The sequence below is a fragment of the Vipera ursinii genome, assembly GCF_947247035.1.
Source record: "Vipera ursinii genome assembly, chromosome: 5".
In the NCBI taxonomy this organism is placed as follows: domain Eukaryota; kingdom Metazoa; phylum Chordata; class Lepidosauria; order Squamata; family Viperidae; genus Vipera; species Vipera ursinii.
In genome coordinates, this window is record NC_139518.1 from 76,996,816 (window position 1) to 77,016,885 (window position 20,070).

The 20,070-nt window shown below is 42.2% G+C and overlaps 1 protein-coding gene across 1 annotated transcript in view; it reads right to left on the reverse strand.

The window, feature by feature from the left end:
• Positions 1–20,070, reverse strand: part of PCDH15 (protocadherin related 15) — a gene marked incomplete at its 5' end in the record, with an annotated part of 427,034 nt that overhangs the window by 142,948 nt on the left and 264,016 nt on the right. The window contains one exon of the mRNA XM_083364768.1: positions 5,561–5,677. Coding sequence (XP_083220894.1) covers positions 5,561–5,677 — 117 coding nt within the window. The remainder of the gene's footprint in view (positions 1–5,560; positions 5,678–20,070) is intronic.

Here is a 20,070-nt window from a genome sequence, read left to right on the forward strand (position 1 = left end):
GAAGGCGTCTAATATGCTACTGGGGAAGAGCTGAGGGCTAGTACTAGTAGCGCCAGAGGTTTGCACAGCGGAGGTGACAGTATTCCAGCTGAGCTATTCAAAATCTTAAAAGACGATGCAGTAAAAGTGCTACACTCAATTTGCCAGCAAATTTGGAAAACTCAACAGTGGCCACAGGATTGGAAAAGATCAGTTTACATTCTAATTCCAAAGAAAGGCAGTGCTAAAGAATGTTCAAACTATCACACCATTGCACTCATTTCTCATGCTAGTAAAGTTATGCTTAAAATCCTACAAGCTAGACTCCAGCAGTATGTGGATCGAGAACTACCAGAAGTACAGGCAGGATTTCGAAGAGGCAGAGGAACTAGAGATCAAATAGCCAACATACGCTGGATCATGGAGAAAGCTAGAGAGTTCCAGAAAAACATCTACTTCTGCTTCATTGACTATGCTAAAGCCTTTGATTGTGTGGATCATAACAAACTGTGGCAAGTTCTTAAAGAGACAGGCGTACCAGACCATCTTATTTGTCTCTTGAGAAACCTATATGTGGGTCAAGAAACAACAGTGAGAACTGGACACAGAACCACTGATTGGTTCAAAATTGGGAAATACTGTCGCCCTGCCTATTTAACTTATATGCAGAGCACATCATGAGAAAGGCAGGGCTAGATGAATCAAAAGTTGGAATTAAGATTGACGGAAGAAATATCACCAACCTAAGATATGCAGATGATACCACTCTAATGGCAGAAAGTGAAGAGGAACTAAAGAGCCTCTTATTGCGGGTGAAGAAGGAGAGTGCAAAACTTGGGTTGAAACTTAACATTAAGAAAACCAGGATCATGGCATCCGGCCCTCTCAATTCCTGGCAAATAGATGGGGAAGAAATGGAGGTAGTGACAGATTTTATTTTCCTGGGCTCCAAGATCACTGCAGATGGGGACTGTAGCCAAAAAATTAAAAGACGCTTGCTCCTTGGGAGGAAAGCCATGGCAAATCTAGACAGCACACTAAAAAGCAGAGACATGACCCTGTCAACAAAAGTGCGTATAGTCAAGGCTATGGTCTTCCCAGTTGCAATGTATGGCTGTGAAAGTTGGACCATAAAAAAGGCTGAGCGCCAAAGAATTTAGATCTTTGAACTATGGTGCTGGAGAAGACTCCTGCGAGTCCCTTGGACTGCAAGGCGATCAAACCTGTCAGTCCTAGAGGAGATCAACCCTGACTGCTCTTTAGAAGGCCAGATCCTGAAGCTAAAACTCAAATACTTTGGCCACCTAATGAGAAGGAAGGACTCACTGGAGAAGAGCCTAATGGTGGGAAAGATTGAGGACAAGAGAAGAAGGGGACGACAGAATGAGGTGGCTGGATGGAGTCACTGAAGCAGGAGGCGTGAGCTTAAATGGACTCCAGAAGATGGTAGAGGACAGGAAGGCCTGGAGGAACGTTGTCCATAGGGTCGCGATGGGTCGGACACGACTTCGCAGCTAACAACAACAACAAAACAACCGCTTTGAGTGGAGAGCAAGGAAGTGAAGAGTTAAAGGTTCCATATAATTCAGGGATTGTGCTAATTGTCATAATTTCTACTTACTGTCAGTCTATGAAATTACACTAATGAATAAATATTAAAAAGCCAAAAGGAAAAAATACTATTGCAATTATGGTGGAAACAAGGATGCCCTAAATATTAAAAAGCCAAAAAAAGAAATACAATGATGGAAACAAGGATGCGTACGTAAAATAACATTTGGGTTTTCTTAATAACTTAGCCCCAGGCTTATTTAATTTTAAATAAAGCATGCTCTTTTTGATTGTCCTAATGGCTCAATTTCACCACCTACTAATAGAGCGCTATTGAATTACTATTCTGAAGTTTAAACGTTTTGATAATGTTAGGTAGAGTTAAATGGTATCCTTCAATAACACTGTGCTGGTTCAATAAACAATAAAGGATATTGATAGAGTAAAATGCAATCTAATGTGTAGGAAGTTGAGATGAGACAGGAGAAGAAAACAGAATGGGCCACTTTGCTTATGCTTAAACTCATTGGGTCAAAAAGATCTTACTTGATAGCATAATTATGGTGCCTCCTAACCACTAGATCTGATCTAAAAACGTACGATTTAATAACCAGTGGGATGTTAAAGGTGTCAAAAATTTCTGCCAAAATCTAGGATTTAATGGCAGAAGGTGTGTGTGTTTGTGTGTTTGTGTGTGTGTGTGATGGAATGGCTTTTTCTGCTTGTAGCCATTGTACTTATACAGTTTACAGAAAAACAACACACATATTCTTATTGTTAGGGTTGAGACAGAATCCAATGGTTCTTGGGCCAAACAAGGTCCTTATGTAAACAGAGGAGAGCTTGGGTTCAAGGCTACTAAGCCTAGTACTGGCAATCTGAAGATATAAAAATCATTTGAACTATTTGAGCTCACTGGACGTGGACAGTTAACTTTTTGTATGGCTTTCTTCTTTTTTGCATTAAAGATTCTTGATAATAATCTAGCCAAGCCTTGGCTGAGAGCCTTCTGCCAAAACTAGCCAAAGAGTTAAGTCACAAAGCGTTAGGAAACTAGCCAAGGAGTTAAGTCACGAAACATTAGGAGATTGGTGATTTTCTCTCCAATCCTTGTCAGAGGAGTCAGATATTAATATATGAAAGGAGTAGAAATGATCATACTGAGCAATTCTATAAAAAGACTGCTGTGCAGAATAATTCTATAGGTTTACAGTTCAGGAAATAGTTTAAAGCCAATCCTACCAAATTATATTTTAGAGAGTAAAAAAAGCACATTATCTGCTGTTTCAGGTAGTGAAATCTATCTTGTGTAATCATAATACCATAATACCCATCCTATAAAATCAATGCCTCCCTTGATACCCATAATTTTTTATGCTTCTATTATTTTATGTTGATTATGTGTTAGAATATTTAAGGTTCATCTACACTCTTGGTATAGAAGTTAAGTCATTGTCTAGGAAATATAAGAAATTCTAATTCTTTACTCCAATCATTTCATAGAATCTGCACATCAAATTGATTTACTGATAAGAAATACATAGAAAAACTAATAGTAGGGTGGGTTTTTTTGGTTTTAAAGGATTTAACAAGTTGTTCTAGTATCTCAGGTATCTCAGAAGCTGAAGACGCTTAACAATATATTTAAGCAATATTGCAGGTGTAAATATTGTCATTGGATTACATCTCATAGATGACATTTATCTTTCAACAAACTGATGGTAAAAGTTCATCTTCGTCATCTATCAGATGATCCAAAGTCCATATTTTTCTCCATATCACCAACTTTCCCCCAATTGTTAGTATTGGCTTTCCCCATAAAGTTAAATTAGCATGGGAAAGGGGCTGAAATCTTCTTTCATTGGACATTCCATTCCATAACTTTCTAATTAAATGTTTCCAGAGATATTAGAGGTATTTCATCCTAATACTGTCCATCCAATCAAAGTTGTTATATAAGTAAGTCCTCGACTTACGACCACAATTAAGCCCAAAATTTCTGTTGCTAAGTGAAATGTTTATTAAGTGAGTTTGCCCCTTTTTACGATCTTTCTTACCTCAAGCAAATCACAGCAATTGTTAAATTAGACAAACTATTGCTAAGTGAATCTGGCTTCCCCACTGACTTGTCAGTAAATCACAAAAGGGGATCATGTGACCACAGGACACTGCAACTGTCACAAATATGAGTCAACTGCCAAGGGTCTGAATTTTGATCACATGACCTTTGGGATGCTACAATGGTTGTAAGTATGAAAACAGGCCATAAGCCACTTTTTTCACTGCTATTATAACTTTGAATGGTCATAAATAAGGTTGACTCAGCCTTCCATCCTTCCGAGGTAGGTAAAATGAGGACCCAGATTGTTGGGGGCAATTAAGCTGACTTTGTAATAATGCCGCTTGGGGTGTGTGTGAAAGCCCTAATAAGCAGGCATATACATAGAATGAAGGCTACTGCTAAGTTTGTAAAGCCGCCCTGAGTCTTCGGAGAAGGGCGGGATATAAATGGAATTAAAATAAAAAATAAATAAATAAATGAACTGTTGGAAGTCAAAAACTATGTGTATTCCAAAGTTTTCCAAATTGGAAATTTAACAATTGTTGGCTTCCAGTATTTAATATAAATCCAGTAATCCCACCCTTATTCCTTACTTTATAAGTAACTCAATGTGGTAAACATGCCTAATACTCCTTCCTCATCTTATTTTCCCCACAACAACAACAACTCTATGAGGTGAGCTGGGCTGAGAAACTGTGACCTGCCCCAAATCATTCATCTGGCTTTCTTGTCTCAGATGGAACTAGACCTCAGAGCATCCTGGTTTCTAGGCCAGCCATACAGCAAACTGGCTCTCCAATTAATATAGTTGGGCTCATTAATGATCACAATAATGTAAGTAGTTAATGTTGGACCTAGCTTGGTAGCCACTTTGTGGGAGTGTCTACAACATATTTTCAAAATTTCAAATGTGCCCATTGTTCCAAAACCACTGGAGAATTGTGGCTGTTTCACATCACCAGCTTAAAAATATATCAAAACAATAAAAACGTAATAAATTCAGTGTAGGTCTTTGATGCCTTCTATGAATTTGCTTGCTTTCAACCTCTGAAACTTATACCAGATATTTAGAAAGATTTACAGTGATCATGAAACTATGGTAACTTTGTATAATGGGGAAAAAAATCATTTATCATTAAATTGAAATGTTTGTCTATTGGAGAAACTAGGAAATATCTCACTCTCTTAGATCCTTTAATTAGCCTATAGGAAGGATATCGGGCTTCCTATAAATATGTGCTATGAATATGACATTCACCCATTAGCAATCAATTATGAAAACATATACTGTAACAATTATTAACATTAACCTTCCTTACAATCTAACATGAGTGTTGCTTTTTAAAAATTCAAATTACATTTTTGACTAGTTATATTCTTCAGTACCTTGATAAGGAAGCCAGAATTCAGCATTAAGAGCCCTCTCAATTCAGTCTCAGCATTTGAAAAGTGAACATTGTTGGGAAGAAAATACTTAATCACATGCAGTTGTCAAAACTTGCACTTTTTTAAAAGAGTTTAATTAGGCTTTTTCTACAGTACATTTTTGCTGAAAGATTTAAGGAAATGGCAAAACACAGGTATAATAACCCTTCAAAATATTTATTTCCTGTTAGAACTACGGAATTATTTGAACTAGCTGATTAGGTATTTCAAATGCATTTCTTGCTTATCCTTGTTCCATCTGCATGCTGAGGCTCACTAAAGATTTCTAACAGCAATTATTCCATCAAAAAGAAACCTGGGCCATAGAAATGCTGGTTGTGGGGAAAAGATTTGCATTGTAGCTTATCAATCTTGGAAACAATAATTGAAGTGCACCTTCAGGATAGGCTAGTATTAAAGTGACTGCTGTGAAATCCATATGCAGTAATCACTTCCATTGTTCAGAGGATTAAATCCATTTATGTGGTTTTAAAAGGAATTCTTCTTGCATGAAAAATATTAAGAAAACCTTTCTTTGCTTACCGGAGGGTCCTGATCCTCTGCTTCCACTGTTGTGATAACGGTGCCTTTGATTGCATCGGGAGCAACCATGCCCTTGTACAGAGTTTTGCTAAATACTGGGGAATAATCATTCATATCCTGCAAAACATAAATAAAAAAGGATTATCAAATCTAGAATGAAGTTATGAGCACACAACTTTTTTTTAAAGCTTAGGGTCATTCATTCTGCCCCCTCCCCCAAGCAGCCCATTTGCCAGTACTCATTGTCTGGATTCTTAATTTGCAACTGTCTGTGCTCCAGTCTGGTGCTCAAGAGGAAATTTGCAGCCCAAACTTAACTTGTACAGAATTGCCAGAAAACCATTTTGTCTCTTTCATCATAAACATTATAGCTGATCAAACAAACACTATTCCAAGGACTGCATCAATTTTTGCAGCTGTTTCAATTCATCAAATAGCATCCTGAACTAGAGCTTTAATTAACTACATAAACCAGGTGAGTAATATTTATTTATGACAATGATAAAGTTGATTGCATTAATTTATATAATCACCCATCACACAATTGCAACTTTAGGGCATGCACAAAGGGTTAAATCCAAACCCAACCATAAAAATAATGAAAGCAATTGTCACTCAAGATGAACCCAACTCTAATAATAAAAAAGAGAAACAGTGACAGGCTCCCCTCACTAAACCTGATCAAGGGAACACCCAAGTCTTCCTAAAACAATAGCAAAGTCAGGACTCTACAAATTTCAGAGGATATGGTGTTCAAAAGGGGAGGTACTGCAATAGAGGAGGCATATTTGCTGGGTCCCACCAGATGCCATTGTTTAATACATGGGACCCACAGCATGTCCATTCTGCCAGATATGGTGGCATGAATAAAAATAACCAGAAGCAAGCAATCCTGCAAATAAGTAACTTCCAATTCTATGAACTTTGGTTCTATGAAAAGTGGAGAAGATTCAGCTACAGCAAGGTAAAACATGCACGTTCAATTTTTTGTCAGGCCAAGACATGAAATTCTACTTCTGCTTCGTTATTTGGGAGATCCGCTGTAGAAAGAAAGGAATGAATACACAAACAAACATGCAGTGCCTTGATGGGCAAGGGATTAAAGAAATGGGCATACAGCTTTAATACGTATTCTCTGGCATATTTATTACCAACAGTTACACATTTCCTAGACTCCACAGGAAAACCTCACTTAGGAAAAATGTTAGACTTAAAATAGCCCAAATCAGTAGGCTTTAAAAAAAAGCTCTCTTCTGTGCTTCCCCACTGACTCCATTTGTTTTTGTATTTTCGTTCCTTGTTCTCTGATGGGCTTCCTTTGGGTGTAGACATACAGTGCCCCCTTTATCAATCTTTTTACAGCTAATTAAGAGCAGAAACAACCTGATAACGGTAAATTAATAACCTTAGCTAATTGCTTTCCATCTGTAGTATATGATTAGCCATTGCATCCAAAATTTCATGAATTTGTTCACTTGAGCAATGAGTAGAGACAAAGCGCAGAGATTTGTGAATACATTGAACTATCTTTAATAAAGCTCAGCAAGATATAATAAGTTTAATTACAAATTTGTTTTTCCGCTTGATGTTTTGTTTATACATTATAAACTAAAAGTCAGAAGTTGAGGAAACCAAGGAAAGGATTTTTTTTAAAAAAAAAGCTTTTTCATAAACTATTACAAATTATGAGTCTAAGTGCTACTGAGTTACTTAATTTTGCTTTAGAAGTAAAAGCTTTAGAAAACTGCAATTGATTTCAATTTTGTCTGAAGCTTCCGAGTCAGAAACTGAAGCAGTCAACCTTTAAAGCCTTATCATGGCACATGAGAGGAAAGAGGGCTGAATATAGAAAGAGTCAAAGAACTAAAGTCTTAAAGCAGGGGTCTTCAAACTTGGCCCTTTTACGACTTGTGGACTTCAACTCCCAGAATTCGTCAGCCAGCGTGCCTGGCTGAGGAATTCTGGGAGTTGAAGTCCACAAGTCATAAAAGGGCCACGTTTGAAGACTCCTGCCTTAAAGGAAAGCAGGAGGGCTAATGAAAAAATGACATTAAAGTGGCAACAATGGCTATCAATGTTATTGGTTTTCAACCGAGATCCAGAGCACTGCAACTCTCTTCAGAGGATGCTCATGAGAAGTATAGAATGGTAGCTGTTCAGCCACTTTAACGGCCCAAGGTATAGGCTGCTTAAGAAGTGCAGATGGATCACCAAGAGGACAGTGGCAACAGAGGAAAAAGATCTGTTAGACTCCCCAGCAGCCTCTTGTCCAATCTAAACCTCAGATTTTCACTCTCTTCATACAAAATTTAAACACAGTTTGACTGGGAAAGTCAGTCAGTCACTAGTGGGGTCCAAGAGAGAGCTTCTCTACTGTGGCTCCTGAACTTTGGAACATCTTACTCCCCTGAAGTGAGATTGGCTCCTGTACATAATGTCTTGAAGATCTGGCTTTACCAGTTGGCATGGGGCTTCAATGGGGGAGCTTCATACAGGAAGTGATTGATGAATTAAGAGGCAGTCCCACCTTCCCCCCTTCCTGCTCCCCCTCATCTTTTAACTAATTTTATCTTTGATTATAATTCCATTTTTACTGGTTTAGAAATATTTATCTTTTATGATTTTAATGCTTTTAAGGGTATAAGCCAGTGATGGCGAACCTTTTAGAGACCGAGTGCCCGAACTGCAACCCAAACCCCACTTATGTATCATAGGGTGCCAGGTGGGCGTGGCCCATTGGGTGGGCGTGGCTGCGGTGGTAGTGGCAGACTGGGTGGGACTAAAAAGTTCAATCCATCAATTCCAACTTTGCGAGATCTTTTTTTTTCCCCACGAGAAATTGAAATTGATTGATTAGTCTACTTTTTGAGCCCATTTTAGAGATACTAATAGGCTCAAAATTTTATTTTGAATAAATATGTATTCAATACATATGAGAAAATATTTTAGAAGGAAAAATACTTAGGTCTGTGAAATATTGCTATGCTCCTTTCATTTGTCTTGATTGTTTGCAATGAAAAGATGACAAATTCAAAACACCTAAACATTTGTGTGATGTTCTGCAACTCCTTGGTGTACTGAAAGGAGTTTTAAATTAAAATGCCACAAAGAGCAATGATAAAGATCATTCTCTGATAAGGATGATACAGAATAGCCTTGTCTATATGAGAACTGTGAGAACTGTCTATATGAGAACAGTGAGAACTGGACATGGAACCACTGATTGGTTCAAAATTGGGAAAGGAGTCCGGCAAGGCTGTATACTGTCGCCCTGCCTATTTAACTTATATGCAGAGCACATCATGAGAAAGGCAGGGCTAGATGAATCAAAAGTTGGAATTAAGATTGCCGGAAGAAATATCAACAACCTAAGATACGCAGATGATACCACTCTAATGGCAGAAAGTGAAGAAGAACTAAAGAGCCTCTTGTTGCAGGTGAAGAAGGAGAGTGCAAAACTTGGGTTGAAACTTAACATTAAGAAAACCAAGATCATGGCATCTGGCCCTCTCAATTCCTGGCAAATAGATGGGGAAGAAATGGAGGTAGTGACAGATTTTATTTTCCTGGGCTCCAAGATCACTGCAGATGGGGACTGTAGCCAAGAAATTAAAAGACGCTTGCTCCTGGGGAGGAAAGCCATGGCAAATCTAGACAGCACACTAAAAAGCAGAGACATCACCCTGTCAACAAAAGTGCGTATAGTCAAGGCTATGGTCTTTCCAGTTGCAATGTATGGTAGTGAAAGTTGGACCATAAGAAAGGCTGAGCGCCAAAGAATTGAGGCCTTTGAACTCTGGTGCTGGAGAAGACTCCTGCGAGTCCCTTGGACTGCAAGGCGATCAAACCGGTCAGTCCTAGAGGAGATCAATCCTGACTGCTCTTTAGAAGGCCAGATCCTGAAGCTAAAACTCAAGTACTTTGGCCACCTAATGAGAAGGAAGGACTCCCTGGAGAAGAGCCTAATGCTGGGGAAGATCGAGGGCAATAGAAGAAGGGGACGACAGAGAATGAGGTGGCTGGATGGAGTCACTGAAGCAGTAGGCGTGAGCTTAAATGGACTCCAGAAGATGGTAGAGGACAGGAAGGCCTGGAGGAATGTTGTCCATAGGGTCGCGATGGGTCGGACACGACTTCGCAGCTAACAACAACAACATATGAAATGACCAAGAATGGTTATGCTTACTTTTTCATGGTAAACAAATAAATACCAACAATATAAAGTCATTTTGAAAGCCTAAAAGATGAGTAATATTGTACTGATATTTTGGAGCCAATATTTTGGAGCTAAGACAAATCTGGCATAGGAGCAAGTTGTAAAGTTAGCAACATAAAATTGCTAACTTTTCTCATCCATTAATAGCAACTAAATGCAACACATATTTAACAGCAGATTAGATTGAAAACATATTTAGTCTGGAATTCTAAAGAACCCAACTTGGTGTGAACAGTGTCTCCTGGGATATATTTCACACCACGAGCTTTGTATTTATAGCAGGTCAGTTAAAGACCCAACAGTTACATTCCACACAACAATAAGTATCGTTAGTGTTAATCTTGGATTATTTTCTTTAGAAAGTAAATATATGGTCCCAATTAGGAGTTTAAAGACCTGATGTTACTTGTAATTTAAAAAGAAATGCTTACAGAGGTCAATTATGTATACATGAGTACAATGAAACATACTCGTTTACTGAAAGTTTAAAATGATATGAAGATATATATGTATGAGAAACTTTTATACACATTTTATTGCTGCTTTATTGCCTTTCCACCCCTTCTATTTTAATTTTCTTTGCCATGTTTTAATTAAATAAATTGGGAGAATCCACCAAGTCACATCTTGGTTTTTGCAGCTTAGCGTGTTGTGAGAGTTCAGAAAAGTGCTTAGTTTGAGGATTAATATATTAAGTGTGAATTGGTAATTGAGTTACTTAAGTTTGGAATTGTTGAAGTAAGCGAGGGAGTTCCCTTCCATTGTTTTTTTTACTCATAATCTTCAAACAAACACTTTTTGGGGAAAAAATATGGCTGAACTAATTCCAAGGGTGGTCACATGAATACAAATGATTTGGTTTATGGGTTTTTCAGAAGATTAAATTTTAGAAGACTGTGGGATGGAAGAATAGTTTCCCCTTCCCATCCTTTTTTAATTAGCTGTATGCAATGTATTAGCATTAGCCTACTGCCTTTTCTCAGCATTTTTGTAAAACTTGACAGCAATAGATTATAGCACATTCTCCATGTGCCGAGTGGTAGAAAGTTGCAGGTACAACAGTATTGGAGATTTACATAAGACAGGGTTGGAAATTTAAAATGTTTTTATAAGACTTACTTTTTTTAAAAAAACATACGAGCAAAGCATAAATTAAAGCATTCCCAGAGTGCAGAAGATCCATTATACTGTGTATAATTCCCTTGGTGGAAGAAATTGTGTACCGAAAAGCATTTTTAGAAACCTCTTAAGTTCCACACACACACAAAAAAACCCACTTTACAGCCTTTCCCCCCCTCTCCATCTCTTATACCAGGGGTCTTCAAACTTGGCCCTTTTATGACTTGTGGACTTCAACTCCCAGAATTCCTCAACCATGCACGCTGGCTGAGGAATTCTGGGAGTTGAAGTCCACAAGTCATAAAAGGGCCAAGTTTGAAGACTCCTATCCTATACTCACAACTGACAGGCCCCAAACAGAGTTCTGCAATCAGTTGTTAAGTCTGAGTAACAAGTCATATCAAAGGATAAATTAGAAAGCAGGGCTAAGAAACAATTCAGAAATCAGAACAAATTAAAAGGTTAACCAGACCTGGTTTATCAAGCAACAATCTCTTAGCAATCTTCCTTGCTTATCTGAAAATCAGTCCTGATTCATTTCAACGGTTAAAATTTTATGAAGTTAATTTCCTGACAGTTAGGACAATTAGTGGAACAACTTGCCTCCAGAAGATGTGGGTGCTGCTACACTGGAGCTTTTTAAGAAGAGGTTGGACAACCATTTGTTTGAAATGGTACAGGGTTTCCTGCCTGAGCAGGGGGTTGGACTAGAAGACCTCCAAGGTCCCTTCCAACTTTGTTATTCTGTAAATAGGAGGAAGAGCTTTTCAAATCTAGATGGACAAGCCATTGACAGTGCTGCCTGGTGACTGGACAGGGAGAGAATGACCATGGCAGAACGTGGTCAGCCTTTTCACTGGAACAGTGTAGATTTTTGGTAGGATTTTTTCTGTTCCAGGGGAAGAAAGCATTTTTTTTAATCCCATTTATATCCCGCCCTTCTCCGAAGACTCAGGGCGGCTTACAATCTAAAGCACAAATCAATGTGCTTAGCAATAGCCTTCATTCTATGTATATGCCTGCTTACTAGGGCTTTCATACACCCCCCAAGCGGCATTATTACAAAGTCAGCTTAATTGCCCCCAACAATCTGGGTCCTCATTTTACCTACCTCGGAAGGATGGAAGGCTGAGTCAACCTTGAGCCTGGTGGGACTCGAACCTGCACTAATTGCAGGCAGCTGGTGTTACTTAAGGAGGCATTAGCCCACTGCTCCACCAAGGCTCTTTTAAAACAGAACAACTAAAGACGATTTCAGGCTGACGTTGTACCTTTAAAACTTAGCAAAGTGTCTATAGCCTTCAGTGAGCAGAATCCATGGATCTTTTAACTGGTAGTCATTCTCCATATGTTATATTGGCTACAGGGAGAGTGGAAAGAAGTCAGATTTGGAATAAACTTCTCCTTTTGGCAGCAGATCAATGCCTGGCTTTTTACTCTCACCTTCAGATCTTGGTATTTGCAGAATAATCCTACCCTATGCCCTTTACAGTATATCCCTCATTATTAATGTGCATTTTTATTCAAATTGCGATTTATTTTACATGGCCTTACTGGCTAACCTTGTTTATTATGATTTGTAATCTACCACAAGTTTCTCTGGCTAGTAAAAATATATTTTCTTCTTTAATCTATTTGTAAAGCAGTCCCGTCTCAACAAATGAGTCTGAATTATGAGTGGGGCAGCATAAACATTCTTTTAAAGCAATAAAGATGCCAATTATGCAAAGTCCCTGCTGATTATGGGCTTAACACCCTTGAGATAATTTGGAAAAACTTGTCTTGACTTGGATGGAATTATTTACATTTCCTAGATATTAGGTTAGATATTAGAAAGTTAGAAACAAGTTAATTTTTATCAGAGGTATAAACTGAACTCTTACTTCAGGCTTTAAACTGAATTCTTACTTCAGGCTTTAAAATTAAACAAAAATCCACATGAAATTAGTTTGAAGGTTACTTGTGACCCTTGTGCTTGTTGCCATAGATTATCTTTTTCTTTAGTTTTAGATATTACATGGATTAATTCTGCTAAGATGTATTTAGAAAAGCAGCACAAGATCTAGAAAATTAAGTCACTGAGGAGGCAGGAAAAGAGAACATTTACACACGCTTCTCTTAAATAGACGTGGTGGCTCAGTGGGTTAGGACGCTGAGCTTGTCGATCAGGTCGGCAGTTTGGCGGGTCGAATCCCGAGTGCCGCGTAGCAGAGTGAGCGCCTGTTACTCGTCCCAGCTTCTGCCAACCTAGCAGTTCGAAAGCACGTAAAAATGCAAGTAGAAAAATAGGGACCACTACGGTGGGAAGGTAACAGCGCTCCGTGCGCCTTTGGCATCTAGTCATGCTGGCTACATGACCATGGAGATGTCCTCGGACAAGCGCTGGCTCTTCGGCTTTGAAACGGAGATGAGCACCGCCCCCTAGAGTCGGAAACGACTAGCACGCATGTGCGGGGGAACCTTTACCTTTTACCTTTACACACAACCCATAATTTTAGTGAGATGAAACTTTGTACTTAATTTCTTTTCACCTAACTGTCAATGCTGCAAACATTGACATGTTTTTGCACTGACAATATAAGAGTAAGAGTCAGCCTTTTGTTTAAACTGCTTCACTTTGAATCTTGAAGGGAGGGAATTTTCTAATGACTATTTTGAGAAGATTAGAAAGCCCCTGTACAGAATGGGAGAACAGACCTCATATGTAAAACTAATTGGATAATGTGATTTATGATGTGTACATAAGGGTGGGGATTGTGTGCGTGTTACGATGGGTTTGCAGGGAGGAGATTTCAGATTCTGGCATCCCTCCATGAGTGCCGGTGTTTCGTTTAATTACAAATACTTTAAGATAAATAATATGCCTGCAACTTGTTTTAATTGTCTCATTCATCGGAACTATGACACTAACATTTCTAAAAAAAATTAAACGACCTTTGAAAAATCCCACAGAGAAGCTGGAAATACTGAATCTGATGTAATTTGGAAAAGACCGTGCTTATCAAAATTAGATAAAATTAGAATTACAGCTATTTTCTTTCAATGAAAATTTATTTATACAGAGTTTGTAATTTCAAAGAAAGGAAGATAAAAAGGAAGGAACTATTACCTTGCTCCATCTCTCCCCAAACCCCCACAGAGGGAATTATTAGTACAGATTATTTATAGGAAATAAATTCATTGTGGAAAATTAAACTCTAAAATTCTTCATGCAGTTAGTAATTTAATTTTACATGTTCAAGAAAAATTACCCATCATCGCTAAAGGCATGGAAAAGAATGCTTTATATCTACAAACTAACTGTCCAAGTAGAAATGCTGGACAAGTACAGTCAATTAATTTGGGAATCTCAACCAATGATGACAAATATGCTCTAACCCTATGATGAATGGACTAAATTCAGTCATTTCACAAAGCAAATGCTAAAAACATAAATAATAACTGATTCAAATATTTCAGTTTTTTTGATGTACTACTTAGCTTTTTCTCACTGAACTGATATATAAAACTGTAGAGCTGCATATATTGTCAATGTTACAAATGACACTGAGTGCACCAGTGGTAGCCATGAAGCAGCCTATTCCATGATCTACTTGTCAAGCAGAAACAGAATTATAGTAATATGGATCTCATTATATGAATTAACATATAATTATGTTAATTTCCAGAATTAACAGGAAATTATAGCTGAGAATATTAAAATTTATAAAAGGTTCAGATTCACTTTAACATTGTCCTGGTAGCTTCCATAATATGTCAAGTTGACACTAGCGTCATAATGTCATAGTGAAAAGTATACAATTATGTATTTCTGTCATAAAGTATGATACAAATGTCTCATCATTGTATTGTTGTCAAGCCCTGTGGGCTTGCCACTTCAGGGAAGGGAAAGGGAGGGGTATTCCCCTTTGCCTGGGAATCCCTCTGCCTGACCTCCGAACAGCTGAGGCTCCTGGCTGCATGCTGACTGCTCTCTCTCCAGCCGCTGAACAGCTGAAGCTCCTGGTTGCATGCTGGACTTCTGGAGACGATGCTGGAGGGGGGAGGCGGAGGCCAGCTATGCTGGTTTTAGGGATGGATGCCGGATGCTGGCTGGTTGGATGGGGGGTGGAGCTAAGGGGATTGCCTGTATATAAGGCACTGGGAGCAAGTCACTCCCAGTGCTGACTATTTGCTGTTAATTGCCATCAATAAACACTGGTCAGAACGTTCCTGCCTAGCCAGCTACCTTGTTGACCATCATTTATCATTTGTGGAACCAGGGCTGGTAAGGACTCTGACAGAAAAGTCAGCACTGCTTTATTTGTTTCACCCCATTATCCTTGTGCTTCTTTAGGGAATGGCTGAAGGGACACAGGAGGTGGCACCTCTGCGTGACAGAGGAGAGACAGATGAGGTGGAAGCACCAAGTCCTGCTGAGGGAAATGGAGGTGGTGAACCAGTGGTGTGGCCCAAAGTGTGTGAGGCTCGACCTGCAGGTCTGGTGAGCAATACCCAGACATCTGCAGGGGTGGCACAGGATGCAGGGGCCTCAGGGGAATGGTGGCACAGTTCAGCTGTCACTGGCTTGGCTACTGGCCCAGGAAAACCACCAGGTGTGGTAGGCCCCATGATGGAGTGGAGAGAGAGGCGTTTGACTGAGGATGACAACGATGATTGGAGCTATTCTACGGCTCCCGGACGATACACGCTGGGTGCACTAAGAGACTGGTTTGGTGAGGCTAGGGCTCAGGATCACCCCCTATGGCCAAGGGTGGAGGTGGGATCCAAGACAGCTTCGTGGCCACAGATGCCGATACAGCCAACCCAGGCGGGGCCAACCCGGTTCCGATTGGCTAGCCCAAGGTTGAGGGTAGGGGCCAGCCACACTACTCACACCATGGTGGCAGGGGCCCATAACCAGGGCATACAGACAGGACAATCACGGCCACCATGGAATGGCAGGTCACCGATGGCTCCAGGCAGAACCCCTACCATGCAACCAGTCCCAGTGGATGGATCCTCGGCCCAGTGTTCTACACCTGCGATGGATGCTCTGCACGGTCTGGGTTGGCCCTTGGGGCCATGGGATCAAGGGATGGCCTGGGGTCCTCCACTGTTGAAGGCGACCTTTGATGGAGACCCGAATCGGTTGGCCATGTTTCTCTGCCAAGTTATTAGCCATGTGGACCAATATGCCTGCTTTTACCCATCCCAGTGGGCATTGATGGTGGTGATAACAGCAGGGCTACAAGGCAAAGCCACGGAATGGGCAGCAGATCTATATAGTGACCATGCCAGAGAGCTTGCTGAAGCCGGTTTATTTCTGGACGCTATGTGGTCCTGTTTTGAAGACATCTCATGCACCCAGTGGGCCGAAGGGGAACTGCTGGTGCTGAAGCAGTGGTGCCAGTCCACAGTCGAGTATGTGCATGAGTTCCGGAGGGTGGCCAGTAGGCTATGGTCATGGCCTGAATGTTTGTTGATTCACCACTTCCAGGCTGGTTTGGACTGAGACCTGCACCAGGCATATGTCTTCTGAGGTGTCCCAAACCAGCTACAGGACTAGTTTCATGTGGTGGTGGACCTGGACGCAGGCCTGCGGGAATTCCAAGCAAAGGGGGAAGGACCACCAGCATTGCGTAAGGCTACGGAGAAACTAAGGGATGATGAACGAAGGACCCAGGGTCCTGGTCTGGGTTCCCCTGGGGTCAAACCTTGGCCATTGATTAGATATTTTCATTGCAACCAGCCGGGACATCGGATAGCGGAGTGCCCAGTCCCCATCAACCAGGGGGCTCCCGGGAAGTCCAGGGCCACACCCAAGTGGATCCCAGAGAAGCTGCGGGCAGCACATCAGACAGAGGGGTCTACCCCTCAAAAGGATATCCCGGAGGAGGAGGAGGCAACTACTGCCACATGATACCAACTGGTGGCCCATGACAGTGAGGATGAGCCGACGAAGGATCTGATGGTGAGTGAACCCATATGACCATTTGTCATCCCCATTGTCTTGACGAGTCCACAAACAGGGCATCGTGGAGAGTACAGGGCCCTGATAGATTCCGGTTGCACCCGTTGCCTAATCAGCAAATCCGTGCTGGCAGAGGTAAGGATCAGAGTAAGGCAGCTGGCCAAACCCACTCGGTTTGAGCAGGTGGATGGTTCCCTCCTGGGAGGCACAGAGCCAGTAAGGCTAGAGATGGGGGCCCATTGGGAAGTCCTCTGATTCATCGTGGTCCCCTCCATGACTGAGGCTGTTATTTTGGTGCTAGCATGGCTAGTCAAGTGGGGTCCCACAATTTGGTGGGAAGGGGGCTACTGTAAGCTATGGATTGGTGTTGGCACCCAACCACCTGCCCAGGAACAAACAAACAAGGGAGGAGAGAGAGGAGGCACTCGTAGAACAGGAGAGCATGAGGGGGAAGGTCCCCTTCACGGAGGTGTACGCCGACCTTGCTGAGGTGTTCAGTGAGCGTGAATGTGATGCACTACCTCCTCACTGGCCAACCGATTGTGCCATCGACATCCTGCCAGGGGCCAAACTGCCGAAGCCTCAGATGTATGCCATGACGTCTAAGGAGATGAAGGAACTGAGACAATATATTGATAAGAACTTGGCAAGGGGTTTCATCCAACTGGCAAGTTCACGGATTGCAGCTCCAGTGCTCTTCAAGGAGAAGAAGGATGGATCCCTATGCCTGTGTGTAGACTTTCACGGCATCAACAGGATTTGCATTGAGAACATGTACCCTCTACCTTTGATGAAGGACCTATTGGCCCATCTGGCCAAAGGGAAGGTGTTTACAAAACTCGACCTTAGGGAAGCATATTACAGGGTCCGGATCAAAAAAGGAGATGAGTGGAAGACGGTGTTCAACTGTCCATTAGGCAGCTACCAGTTTCGAGTCATGCCAGGGAGGGAGGGAGACCCTGCGGTGTTTATGCAACTCATTAATGAGGTTTTGCATGAACACCTGTACTGTGGGGTGCTTGTGTATTTGGACGACATCCTGATCTACTCCTCCAACATGGCACACCACATCTGACTAGTAAGACAGGTGTTGGAAAAACTGCTGAGGGCCCAACTATATGTGAAGCTGTCCAAATGTGAGTTCCCCCAAACCCAGTTGGATTACCTAGGGTACCGAATATTGGGGGAGGGGGTGGAGATGGACCCAGGTAAAGTCAGGGCTGTGTTGGAGTGGCAGGCCCCAAGAACCCGCTGTCAGCTGCAAAGCTTCTTGGGGTTTGCCAATTTTTACCGGCAATTCATCCCCTCCTTTGCTGCTGTTGCCTTAACCCTAACGGACCTGCTCCGTACCCGACAAGCAGCGGCCAAGCCACGCTCCGGTCAACCTCTGGCATGGTCGTTGGCCTGCCAAAAGGCCTTTGAGGACCTGAAGGCCCTCTTTGCTAAGGAGCCAATTCTACTGCATCCGAATCCCGACTTGCCGTTCATCATCCAAGCCAATGCCAGCGACGTCGTGGTGGGAGCAGTGTTACTCCAGAGGAACAGCCAAGGGATGTTACAGCCCTGTGCCTACACCTCCCGTAAGCTAACAGATACAGAACGAGCATGGACTATATGGGAGAAGGAGGCATTCACCGTACGGTGGGCATTGGCGATGTGGCAACATTTCCTGGAGGGCGCAAAGGAATCATTCAAGGTGTGGACGGATCACAAAAATCTGGAGGCTTTGTAGACACCACAGCGCCTGTCCCCAAAACACATACGGTGGGTGCAATACTTTCAGCACTTCTGTTTTCAGTTACTGTATGTAAGGTAAAGTAAAGTAAAGTTTCCCCCGCACATGCATGCTAGTCGTTTTCGACTCTAGGGGGCGGTGCTCATCTCCATTTCAAAGCCAAAGAGCCAGCGCTTGTCCGAGGACATCTCCGTGGTCATGTGGCCGGCATGACTAGACGCCAAAGGCGCACGGAACGCTGTTACCTTCCCACCGTAGTGGTCCCTATTTTTCTACTTGCATTTTTACGTGCTTTCGAACTGCTAGGTTGGCAGAAGCTGGGACAAGTAACAGGCGCTCACTCTGTTACGCGGCACTCGGGATTCGACCCGCCAAACTGCCGACCTTCCGATCGACAAGCTCAGCGTCCTAACCCACTGAGCCACCGCGTCCCTTTTACTGTATGTACCAGGGGGCAAAAACATTCTGGCAGACGCACTGTCACGCATGCTCCAATATAAGAGCAAGCGGGAGGAGGTAGTACAAGCCATTATGCCTCCCTTCAGGCAAGCTGTGGCGCAAGTGGTTGCATGCCATCCGGCCAGTGACCTGGTCCAGGAACTGCATAAGGCCACCCAGGATGATCCCTGGCTGCGGGACCAAGCCCTGCTAACAAAAAGGGATGGACTGGCGTGGAACGGTGATATGTCCCAAAGGCGGTGAGGATAAGGGCATTGCAAAAATGCCATGATGTAAAGCAGGCAGGACACTTCGGATTCCTCAAGACCCTGCACCTAGCGAGATGCCAATTCTGGTGGCCCCAGATGAAAATGGATATTGAAGCCTACGTATGGGGCTGCCCCACTGCAAAGCCTCAAACCGGGAGGTCACCAGGGCTGCTGCAAAAAGTGACAGATCCAACCCGACCATGGGAGGAGATAGCGATGGATTTTGTCATGGAACTGCCGGAGAGCCGTGGTTACACAGTGATCTGGATGGTAGTCGACCTTTTCTCCAAGCAGGCCCATTTTATACCATGTAAGGGGTTACTGTCTGCATGGAAACTTGCTAAGATGTTCATCACGTAGGTATACCACCTGCACGGAGTGCCCTGGCAGATAAATTAATTAAATAAATAAATAAATAAATAAATTTACAGCCTGCTTCTGTCGTGAGTTCATCTGTTTCATTGGGTCATCTCAGGGACTCAGCTCAGCATACCACCCCAGTACCAACAGGGCAGCAGAACAGGCCAACACAATGGTGGAGCGATATCTATGGTGCTACGTCTCCTATCAGCAGAACGACTGGGCTAACATGTTACCATTCGCAGAAGTGGCATACAATAATGCAGTGCATAGCAGTACCGGTTTTACCCCCTTCCAGGTGCTACATGGTCTGGACTTCGTCCCGATCCCCGAGTGTTTGCAGCGGGACCTCTCCCCCTGTCAACCCCAGGAATGGATAGCCCACATTAGGGGGGGGGTTGGGGGGACATGAAGAGGGCC